Genomic DNA, 12,450 nt, shown 5'->3' on the forward strand with positions numbered 1-12,450 from the left:
TTTATTATAGGCCTGACATTTAGTTAGTTATCTGCATGTTTATATGTTGACTTTCTCTTTCCAGTTGATTGAAGTAAAGTTCCATGAGGGCATGGATTCATTTTGTTTGTTGTATCACGGTGTCTAGAATAGCCTGGCACATAATAGACACCTGGCAAGTATTTGTTAAATGATGGAATAAATGAGTATTTGGTTTCCCCATTAGCCTAATACTTTATTCTTATAGTCATTAGCATCTGGTCCATATGTACTCACTCGGTATGAATGAAGGCATAACTCAGCATTAAATGCCATAGGGTTCAGCTGCTACCAGTGGAAAGGAGAGTCTTGTCATTTAGGCTAATTCATTCTAAAAGAAAAACTCATTTGGGATCTGAAAAAGTAGATAAGCTAGATTCTCTTCTCTCCTAATTAGCTCCAAAATCCAACCTTTTGAGTTTCTAATGTTGACACAGTTTCAGGTTTTTGAAAAGCACGCATGTTTGCCATTTTAGTGTTTTGTAATGAAGAAATAAGTGTAATATGTATGAAGTAATTGGAGAATAATACAAAATTCGTTTTAGTGCCTGAGTAACGGATACTGATTGTAATGACTTTAATGAGAGGTTGTAAAGTCTGTGTAAATATTTATTATGGTTTAGAGTTGAAAGGGACCCTAGAACATTTGATCCAGCTCTCCTGTACAGCTGAGCAGAATGAGGCCAGAGGGGTAAATGACTTGCCCAAGGTCACAGGATTTGTTAGTGGTGGAGCTAGAATTACCCTCAGGTTTCTTTTATAAAACTAAGGGTCGCAACGGTGTGGATAACGGACACTCTCATACACAGTTTGCAGGATTGTAAATGGCTGCAAATATTCTTGTCGGCAATCTAGTGTCATGGATCAAAAATTTAAATGTGCATACCTTTTTAGAAATAATTCCTAAAGAAAGTCAGATAAGTGTGCCAAAATAAATGTACAGTATCATTCATCACTTTGTTTAACATAAGAGCAAAAAAAAAAAAGGAAATGGGTTAAATTATTAAATAATAGCCTATTTACTAAATACCTTTAATTTCCAGTGTGGTGATTCATCACATGTTTATTGTGTATTATGTTTAAGTCTTTGTACAATGAACCTAAAGAGAAATAAAATATGTAGTCCTTGCCTAGAAGGAGCATCCTTGCTGGTCTTCAGATCAGCAAACTGTCAGTTGCAGTTTGAGATGAAATAAGGATAGAAGTGAAGAGTAAGTATCTAGAAACTTTTGTCTTTTGACAGAGTAATTTTATGTCTATTGAATCTGATGATAAAGAATTTGGTCTTATAATTTGAGTGGCTTCTTTAAATTTTGTTTTTTCAGTAATTTATTGTAGATTACAGAAGAATTGGTAAAGGCAAATGGGGGGAAATCTTTCCCCACAGATGGTATCTTCCACCACAGATAGTTTGAGGAGCACCGCTTTCTGAAGAGTTGCAATACAGGTGGGAAAAGTTAAATAGTAGAAAACGGTAGATGAGGGGAAGGGCCATGCCTGTTCTCAGAATTCCGTATTGAATGTAGTGCCTCATTGGAATAGAGACCCTTATTAGATGTTAGTGATTTATGCTATGAAGATTTTAAAAGTTTAAAAGCGAGTCCCCGCTTTTTTAAGCTATACTTATCTGCCGTTAGCATGTGAAGTCATGATTTTGCACCACATTGAATAAATATTAATTCTGTTCTGAGTTCTTAAATTTTCTTGATGCTAACAGATTTTTGTTTTTGTTTTGAAACATCTTTAGCATGTGGGTTTTGAAGGTCTTGTGATTTGTTTCCCCTGTCATTGAAGTATGCTGGCACTGGTGGTTTAGGAGCCACACTTCGAGAAACAGTGTTCTAAGATTTCACTAAATCTTTAGTTCGTAACATTTCTTTTGGTCATAGATGCCTTTGAGAATTTGGGGAAAGCTGTGGACCAACTCAGTGGAAAATACATGTATACTTGCACACAATTTGCATACAATTTTGAGGGGGATTCATCTCATCATTGAAAAGAACCTTAAGAGGAGGGAGGGTTGAAATGTGTGAATTTCAGTGTTAATCTGTTCTCAGGTAAACTAGAGTTGACTAATTCATTTTGAACCTGTATAGCTCTCTGACATTTCTTACCATTTTCCTTATAATTATAGAATGGACTATATAGAAACACTAGTTTCTCTGTAAGTAACAAATTTGTTTGATTTTGAGATGTTTGTGGATGTGCTCTTTTTTTTTTAGCAAACCGCCATACTTTTCACATTTCTGGTAGAATTATATTCACACATGGACTACAGAGCACATTAAATCTCTGGGCTTAAACACATATGGATTAACTGAAAGAAAACGTTATGTGGCATCTTAATAGTGAATTGCAGTTTAAGAAGGCGTGTTTCTATTTTATTAGGTCACTGGTAGAGAAGAATAAAGATGTTTCAATTAAGTAGGACTCATCAAGGAAATACGTTTAGACTACTAGAACAAACATATTAGCAGAGCAACATATGTTTTGAACTAGGTAGCTCAGTGACTACATAAGGAAAGAGGAGTAATCACCCTCACTTCCGTTTGGTTTTGTAAGGCATAATGACACATACTTTGAGGTATTCTCTTCGTTGCTACCATATAAGGTGTATTCTCAGACTTTGGGGTAAAATTGATTACTGTTTGACTCATAAGCTAAAAAATAAGGCCCATAGTTAAAGTAACCAGTGCCCACGAGCCAGGATTTTACAAACGTACTCACTGAGAGACATCAGTGATTGCTTGTTTTATCTCCCTATTCTGACCTATAGAAAGCCAAGTCAGTTTATTTCACAAAAAAGGTGTTCAGATGAATTCAAAGTAGCCTCCAGGTTTAAAGGGGCGCATTCACTCTAGACATCCAGGCCAGAGACTGACATTTTGTACGTAGCTGAGTTGCATTTGTAGGCCAGTGGAGGTGCCAACATTATATAACAATAAACAGTGCAAGACAGAACACCTTTAAGTGTTGAGTGTAGTAACATAGGGCAGATTAATAAGCACTGGAGCGGTAGTAAATAAATTGGGATTTGAAAAAAAGCCTTGAAGGATATGTTTGGAAAAAATTTAGTACTTCTCAGTGTTCTTCGGCTCATTTTGGTGGCTGAAAACTCTGACCATTTTTCTTCATTTGTGATATTTCTTGGTAATTGAGTAGCATTCATCATTTGGCAGGAAAACAAGTTCTGTGAGTTCTCTCTTTTGGAATAATGCTCATTTAGTCTTAGGTATTTTTGGGGGGTGGTAGTGCAAAAAAATCATATTCACAGTATTCTGGGAAGTATGTGGGAGATAAACACCTAGATACTTTTGACCATAGGCTCATAACTGGATTCAGATTTTTTATTCTACAGTAGGTACTACTAGAAAATATATTTTAAAGCAAAATTAAAGATTGCCCATTAATTAGGTATTTTTTAAAATGAGATTTTTCTCTGTGCTTTCCTCTGCCTCACGAAGATCCTGTTGGTCAGATGGATATAATTTTTTTAGTATATGTATTTCTCTGAATTTTGGTAACGGCACTGTTAGAAAAACAATAGCTTTTCTTTTCCCATGGTTTAGTTCCCATGGTTTTTGGACATGGGAAATTTCTGTTAGTGTTTCTTTCTGTAGCTGTCATATTTATGTGTTCCTTTTTTTACATTTACTAAGCCTGATGGCATTCCTGTCATACCCATGGCGTTAGGGTCACACATTCCCAAGCATTCCATATTTGTTGAAAATATGCAGGAGGTTGAAAACTGGACGTTGGCAGTGGCTTATTATATAGGTACCTGTCTTCTATTTGTTACCTGTAGCATATAATAGGATTAATACCAATCTTGATCTTATTAATCGGATTAATACCAGTTCTTTTGAACGAGCATAGATTGTTCTCAGTAAACATCTGACTGATACAATGTTATCTGTATTATAAAATGATCTCTAATGTTCTTGGGCACATATATTTTCAAAAAATATTTCTATTGCTGGCACCTGTTTTCTGAGGTTTGGAACTGCTGGCTTATTTCCAAGGGAAGACAGATAGCGGTTTCTATGTGCATACTGAGAGTTCCCTATGATTTGGAAGGATACATTTCATTAGGGAATTCTAAGATAGTGTTGGAGTCACTGCTATGACTAAACATTTTACCTTTTTATGAAAAGGCTGCAGACAGTATAGCAGCTGTGTTAAATGTTCATTTTAGACAGAAAGCTTAAGCAGTTAGACTTACTTAAAATGATATCTGCCATACTGTGTTCTAACTTTTAAAAATGAAAGCTCTATACTGCTTCCTTTGATTTTGTTTGGTTTTTGCTATGAGTTCAATGATTGGTTTGCTTCTATGATATGCCTCTTAAGAGGTAATAGCTATCGGGCAGGGTTAGTTTAACAGGGATAGCTATAACCCCTTATGAATCCCAAGTAGTTTACTTCTTTATGGATAAGACAGATTTTTCTCTTCAGTGTGTCTTTGAGATCCTCGTCTAAGTGGTATGCTATCTTGAGATAGTATTTTACTTTCAATGCAGTTTTATAAAGACATAGTACTACTTTCCTCTTTTGTTAAAAAGTTTTAAGAAGAAATACTGTTGGATCCGCACATTTGTATAGAGGCTAATAAGCATTTGGGAGTTTAGTTATAAATTTTACTTGAGTCCAATAAAGATAATGACATGTTTGATGACATACATAAATATTACTGGGAGTTAATTGGCTCTACATCATAGTTATAGTCATTTAGGTTATTTTAGTTATTCAATTAAAGTATAAGATCTTCTTGCTTCTATAATTAGTTACTATCTTGATGTTCTGTTAAATATTTCCATTATTTTGTGCACGTGCATGGTGATGTACAACACACCCAGAGAGAAGGCCTGGACCCCAAACCAGGGACATCTCATGACCCTTTCTTTGCTCATGGCCTTGGTTCCCTATTCTGCCTTCTTCCCAGTGCCCTCCCTTGTCATGTGTTCTTTTGTTTTCTTTCCTTCCTGCCCTTCCCTGACCCCCAGTTCAAGATTTCTTCACCAATATCACCTTATTGATTCTTTTTTTTTTTTTTTTTTTTTTTTTTTGCTGTACGCGGGCCTCTCACTGTTGTGGCCTCTCCCGTTGCGGAGCACAGACTCTGGACGCGCAGGCTCAGTGGCCATGGTTCACGGGCCCAGCCGCTCTGCGGCATGTGGGATCCTCCTGGACCGAGGCACGAACCCGTGTCCCCTGCATCGGCAGGCGGACTCTCAACCACTGCGCCACCAGGGAAGCCCACCTTATTGATTCTTATCTTTTGGCCTTTTGGCACAGTGGCCAGACTGTCCTGGAAAGTGGTGATCTTGAGGCCACCATTCTGTGGGAATGGAGTTTGGAAAATTCAGACTTGAATAGTGGTAAGCAGGGAAGGAGGACACGGGGAGCCGGGGTTCTGATTCGGTGGCATATCAAGCTCTTTTGGTAAGTGAAGAGAAAGTTGAGGCTTAGAGAAGCAGAGGGAAGAGAAGAGGGGTGTTTGGTCTTCCTTTAAGGAGGGAAGGGAAAAATCAGGTCTGACTGGTCAGTTTGAAAAGTTGTCTTCTCTGCCCTTAGGTGCTTGAGGTAGATGTCCAGCCTATGTGAATTGATGGCGTAGTCTGATAACAGGTGGTTGATATTAGATCCTTTCTTATCTAAGTCAATGGGGAGGCTCAGTAAAGAGACCATTCTCTTGAAGAGCATACAGTTGTCCTGGTTTCTGCATCAGTAAACAGAAGTTCAGAGGTAGTTCTGACATCTGCAGCCATGTCTGCTTGCAACTTAAGTGAGACCACAAAGCAGTGTTTTTAAAGAAGCATACAGCTACAATTAAGTTTATGGAAAACTGGACAACAGTACTGAAAAATGTATTTAAAGATCAAAGGAGAAGCATTTGCTTGTGATTAGTTTGATTTATAATGAAGCTGACTCAGGAGCCTCCCATGACTGCTTCCTTCCTACACATCGTGCATTTATGAGATACACACACATTTATGGCTGTCATATAGTATGTACAAGAGTTACTGATGACAGAAGGTTATTACTGCTTCAAACAAATGCAGACTATTTAGGCTTGAAAAAACAAAGGAAAAAATGAACTATGCAAATAATGAGTGACCTTGTAGTCTTTTCTTAGCTGCTCACAATTCCTAAGAGTGATACATCCTACCCAATTAAGGCAAAAAATTTATCGTTCTATTGAGTGGATGCCTTGATGAAGTAGTTCTGGGGATAAATGAAAGCTCATAGGAGTTTTCAATGAGATGCCACCTTTAACAAGCTTTACATTTGTTTCTGTGCATTGGGCCTTTCCCACTGGCGTTCGTTTAGGCTCTTTCTGCACTTTAAATAGTGAGTAGAAAGCCTGAGTATTGAATAATAAAGATGGTTAGAGATTTAGAAAAGATGTTAATGTCAAAAATCCAAGATGATTAATATTAATAAGCTCAAAAAAACTGTAGACAAAAAGGAGTTTGTTTGACAGTTTAAAGAACATGAAAGATTGTACAGATGGCAATGAGCATTTGTTTACATTTCTGATAACTGATTGAGAAAGGGTTGAGATTAAATACAATTAAACTCTTCCTAACACTTGTTAGATAAAGTACCAAGGGGAGTTGTGACACCTCTTTGGAAATCCTAGGAAAAATACATTAACTAACTATCCAAAATGGATTTACTTTGTTCTAGTGAAAATACAGTTTGATTTTTGACCTTTCTTAGGTTAGCTCGGCCTAATGTTTAACTGAAGATTCTCATTTTCAGATTATCTATTTTTCTCTTCGGTGAATTAAGTATATTTATACCAGAATTTCACATATTAAACTGATGGATAGATTTATTGATTTCTTATTTACTGTGGCTTAATCATCTGTTTTTCTAGTACCTACAATCTTCAAGGCTCTTGAGAACATAGTATAAAATATGATCCCTGACCTTATGGCGTTTGCTTTGAAGTTGGAAACAGCTTGATGACTAGTTATAGATTGCTTCTATTTCAGCCTTCAGCTTTATTCTACACTGTAGGAAGTAGAAGATATTTGAAGTTTTTCACCCTCATTTTATAAATAGTGGACATGATGGAACTCCTCAGTGTGAAGTGGTAGTAGGGTCCCCATTATGGAAATACAGTAAGATGGAGGAAAGGGCAAGGAACATGTAGAGTTTGGCAGTAAGGAGGTCTTCAGAAAACTCTTACTGTAGGCAGCAGGCAAGATCAAGGTGACAGATGATCAGGGTATAGACTAGCATGGGAGACAAAAGGAAGAATCAGCAAAATTTAGTAATTTCCCTAGATGTGGTGCTCAAGGAAACGGCAGAACACAGGGGCTATATGATTTCTATGCTCCATGTTTTGAAAATAAGGGTGACAGAGTAAAAGCAAGCCTAAAAAGATAGGTAATTCTGAGAAGTTGGATTTGAACATCTTGAGATCATAGGCTCTCAGAATCGAGTAGGCAGCTGCGACAAAGGAGTAAGTTTTATCTAGTGTATGACATTTGATTTGATTGGATTATTTTCTCTCTTTTTTTAAACATCTTTATTGGAGTATAATTGCTTTATAATGGTGTATTAGTTTCTGCTTTATAACAAAGTGAATCAGCTATATGTATACATATATCCCTGTATCCCCTCCCTCTTGCATCTCCCTCCCACCCTCCCTATCCCACCCCTCTAGATGGTCACAGAGCACCGAGCTGATCTCCCTGTGCTATGCGGCTGCTTCCCACTAGCTATCTATTGTACATTTGGTGGTGTATATATGCCCATGCCACTCTCTCACTTCATCCCAGCTTACCCTTCCCCCTCCCTGTGTCCTCAAGTCCATTCTCTACATCTGCATCTTTATTCCTGTCCTGCCCCTAGGTTCTTCAGAAACTTTTTTTTTTTTTTTAAGATTCCATATATATGTGTTAGCATACGGGATTTGTTTTTCTCTTTCTGACTTACATCACTCTGTATGACAGACTCTAGGTCCATCCACCTCACTACAAATAACTCAATTTTGTTTTTCTTTTTATGGCTGAGTAATATTAGATTATTTTCTTAATTGCTCATAACCTTTATATTACTGGACTGGGAGTATTTAAATTGCTTTAGTTGGGTACATTTTGAGCAAATGCCCTTAGGTTTCAGTGTTTGTATTTTAAGGCTACCTTATGTGAAGAATGGTGAGGTAGGTAATTTAGCTGTGTTCTATTTCTGGTTAAAAAAATTGTTTTGGATGCCCTTCTTGGCTAAAACAAAATGTAGGATAAATTATGTTTATTTTTTGTCTTATTATCAGGATTCAAATTTCCATTCATTTATTTTCATAGGGAATAGATGTTCCTTTGCCCTACCATTCAGATATGACTCTTATTTTAGGATTAGAGTTATACTTTTGTATAGACAGTTCACAGATAGATAAAACTTTTAAGACTGGAAGGGACCTTAGAAGGCCTTTGACATCATCCAGTACAACCTCCACATTTCTTGGATTAGTAATCTGAGGTCAGGAGAATAATAATAATAATAACTAACATTTATTAAGTTGTTATCTCACATAATCTTTATAAAACCCTGCAAGTAAGTCCCATGGAAAATGGGTGGCATTGCTAGATTTAGGAGTTGGTTTCTTTGTAAATGTCCTTCACAGTTTGAACAATTTAGTTCTGTGCAGGAGAGACGAACAGTTATTTGTTATTAAATTAAATTATTTCTTTAATATTTATATTAATAAAAAAGAAATACTAATTATTAAGACAGTCCACACCTATTATTTATTTATTTATTTTTATTTTTTTGCTGTGTTGGGTCTTCGTTGCTGCACGCGGGCTTTCTCTAGTTGTGATGAGTGGGGGCAACTCTTCATTGCAGTGCGTGGACTTCTCATTGCGGTGGCTTCTCTTATTGCAGAGCACAGGCTCTAGGCGCGTGGGCTTCAATAGTTGTGGCACATGGGCTCAGTGGTTGTGGCTCGTGCGCTCTAGAGCACAGGCTCAGTAGTTGTGGCGCACGGGCTTCAGTAGTTGTGGCACGCGGGCTCAGTAGTTGTGGCTCGTGGGCTCCAGAGCGCAGGCTCAGTAGTTGTTGTGCACAGGCTTGGTTGCTCCGTGGCATGTGGGATCTTCCCGGACCGGGCTCGAACCCGTGTCCCCTGCACTGGCAGGTGGATTCTTAACCACTGCACCACCAGGGAAGTCCCCACACCTGTTATTTAATACAGTAAAACTCTAATATTTAATGTAGATATTATTATTTTTAAAGACTTTTTTCTTACTCCCACCACACGCATACATTACTTTCATATTTTAATAAATATATCTGTCTATACAGTATTTTAAAATATACTTAATAAAGTTCTATCTTAATTTTTTTCTTCTTGATCCAGTGGTCCTGGAATTCAGATTAACTTTATTTAATTTTCATTGAATTTTGGTATTACTTCGTCAGTCATATAATATATAATGAAAAGTGTGTCTATATGTATGTATATACATACACATGTGTGTAATACAGCTATGTTGATAAGTTTGATATGCATTAAATTTTCATCTGTTTTATTACTCTGGAAATTTATTTCTTTATTGTCACATTTCATTAATTTTTCTTACCTTTAAATATCTGGGCAGCTGAGAGGAGTTGTTTTGTTTGTTCACATTAGTAGAAAGATGAAAACAGAATCACTACACTTGACCCTTGAACACTTGGGGATTAGAGGCACTGGCCCTCTGCGAAGTTGAAAATCCACCTGTAATTTATAGTCTGTCCTCCGTACATATAGTTTGGTTCCGCCGTATACAAACACGCATACCATGTAGTACTATAGCATTCACTGTTGAAAAAAATCCGCATGTGAGTGGACCCACGCAGTTCAAACTCACGTTGCTCAAGGGTCAACTCTATGTACTATGTATATAATAGAGAATATTTCATTTGAAAGGTTTGAAATCTTTTATTTTACACTTTGTATCTGTTAAATTTTACATATTCTTGCTCAAATAGATATTTTTTCTTACTAATTTCAAGAACTATGTCCATCATTTGATAGTTATGTGTTAAATGAGATAAATTTCAAATTATTTAAAATTTTAGTTCTTCCTAATTTTGCACTTTAAAACAAACCATAGATTTTGCCAGTGTTAAATAATAAATACGTGGCATCCATTCATTCAGTATATATTATAATGAAGGTCTATAGTGTCAGGCACACTTCTAGCTTAAGGGTAGCTGGGGAGAAGCGCAGACATGGGTGCTGACTGGATGGACCTAGCAGTCAATACTGTTTTCTTGATTTTAGATCCAAAGAGTTGTTCTTGTACACTAGGATTGATCTGCCTTGATCATTATTTTTAAGGAAAGGATTTGACAACTGATGGTAATCAAAACCTATCTGAGCATACAATATCCAGTTGTATTTATTGCTTTGCTTCCAGATTATGAATTCTAGCACTCACTCCTTGTTCAGTTTGCTGAGGGATGTTTTTCTTTTAATCAAAAAATAATTTTAGTAAAATGTTCTCTAAAATACTTAGTTTTTGTTAGTTTTAAAAAATTTGTGGTAAAATATAAAAATTAGACATTTTGGGCTTCCCTGGTGGCGCAGTGGTTGAGGGTCCGTCTGCCGATGCAGGGGGCGCGGGTTCGTGCCCCTGTCTGGGAGGATCCCACATGCTGTGGAAAGGCTGGGCCCGTGAGCCATGGCCGCTGGGCCTGCGCGTCTGGAGCCTGTGCTCCGCAACCGGAGAGGCCGCGGCAGTGAGAGGCCGGCGTACAGCAAAAAAAAAAAAAATTAGACATTTTAACCATTTTTAATTGCACAATTCATTAATTGCATCAAGTACATTTTCAGTGTTGTGCAGTCATTACCACTATCCTTTTCCAGATGTTTTTCATCATCCCTGCATAAAATCTACACTTTTAAGTATTAGAGAAATAGTGGTTGTTTTCTTTCTTTCTTTTTTGGGCCTAGTCTCACCTGTCTTCCAACAGCCCAGTATTCATTGTGATCTGCTTGTACTTACTGAATTCTAAGCTTGTCATTTTAATTAGAATGGTTCCTTTTGATTTGTACTTGTTCCATGTTTCTGAGTATCTATTAAAATTGTATCATCTTTCATTTTACTGTCATTTTATATTTGTTTGCTCCTTTTGGAGCAATGAAATAGATACACATGAAGTTTGAAGGAGATCAAACTAAATGTAAACATGTAGAAAATTTTGTAAAAAGGGAAAAAAAGATTGGGGATTAAAGATCGTAGTACACAAAAGAGTCTGACAGTCTCAGACACAACTGGTTCTCGTCCCCTCGTTCTAAATGCCTGGAGCAGGAAGCACAGCCAGCATAAAAGATATTTGGGCCTGTGATCTTAAAGAATTCAGTCCCTCAAACGCTGGATATGAATTGGACTCAACAGGAAGGATAGTTCAGTAGATCCTCCATCTGTATTACTCTTTGTGCTCAAACAAAAATACAGCTGTTTAAAGAGTTTTAAAAGTTATTTCTAAAAGAGTATTAAATACCCTATTCATATTACTTTCTTTTTTTTTCTGCTAAAATGTAGTTGCCTTGCCTACTTCTCTTCCTTATTTGTAACAATCACACACTACTGTTATACAGTAAAGAAATGGAGAACTTATCAGGGACCTTTTCTCAGACAATTAGTTCAGTTTTTTAGAAAACAAATAAGAATTTAAGGAAATAAGTATGAAAGTCATTTGAATTTTAACTTTACCTGTTAAGCAAGATAATTTGTATTACTTTGTCTAATAGTATATTAATATACTTCTCTTTTGATATAACAAAAGAATAATTTTCATCTGTGTTTATTTTTAAAGAGTGACAATTCTAATGAAATATATTTTTTACAGCTAAAAGATGGCGGCAAAGCATCCCAGGCAAACGTAAGAATAGGTGATGTGGTTCTCAGCATTGATGGAATAAGTGCACATGGCATGACTCATCTTGAAGCCCAGAACAAGATTAAGGGTTGTACAGGCTCTTTGAATATGACTCTGCAAAGGTAAATTGCTTTTTGTTTGGCTCTGAGAGAAAAGACAACACTGAGGAATGTGTTTTCGTGTGTCTGATTCATGGTGTTAACTAAGAAGCAGTTTCTGTTGCCATTGTTTCAGGTGGATAAATAAAAAATAGAATGGCTTTTAAATTGGGTAATTGAGCAGTATGAGAATTGGTGAAAGCTTTGGATTATAAGGCATGTATTCACATACGCATAAAGATTGTGTGTGCAGTTTCAGAGAGTTTAAGAATTCCTGAAATTTCTCAATGGAGTGCAGCCTAAGAATTCTTGTTACGGGGTAAAACTCTTGGCCTTAATATTCTGGGCAGTATATTAGGGGTATTCTTTTAAGATATGATTTGGCTTTTCTTAGTATGTCCTTTTCCCTTTCTTTCCCTGGGTAGAAAAACAGAATTTTAATATACTCATT

At 36.6% G+C, this 12,450-nt stretch overlaps 1 protein-coding gene across 6 annotated transcripts in view; it reads left to right on the forward strand.

The window, feature by feature from the left end:
- PDLIM5 (PDZ and LIM domain 5) overlaps positions 1-12,450 on the forward strand; it is a 213,821-nt gene that overhangs the window by 53,349 nt on the left and 148,022 nt on the right. For all 6 annotated transcript variants that reach the window (XM_060147578.1, XM_060147579.1, XM_060147580.1 and 3 more), the window contains exon 3: positions 11,872-12,023. In XM_060147578.1, the coding sequence (XP_060003561.1) occupies positions 11,872-12,023 (152 nt within the window). The remainder of the gene's footprint in view (positions 1-11,871; positions 12,024-12,450) is intronic.

Source organism: Lagenorhynchus albirostris, chromosome 4, assembly GCF_949774975.1.
Source record: "Lagenorhynchus albirostris chromosome 4, mLagAlb1.1, whole genome shotgun sequence".
In the NCBI taxonomy this organism is placed as follows: Eukaryota; Metazoa; Chordata; class Mammalia; order Artiodactyla; family Delphinidae; genus Lagenorhynchus; species Lagenorhynchus albirostris.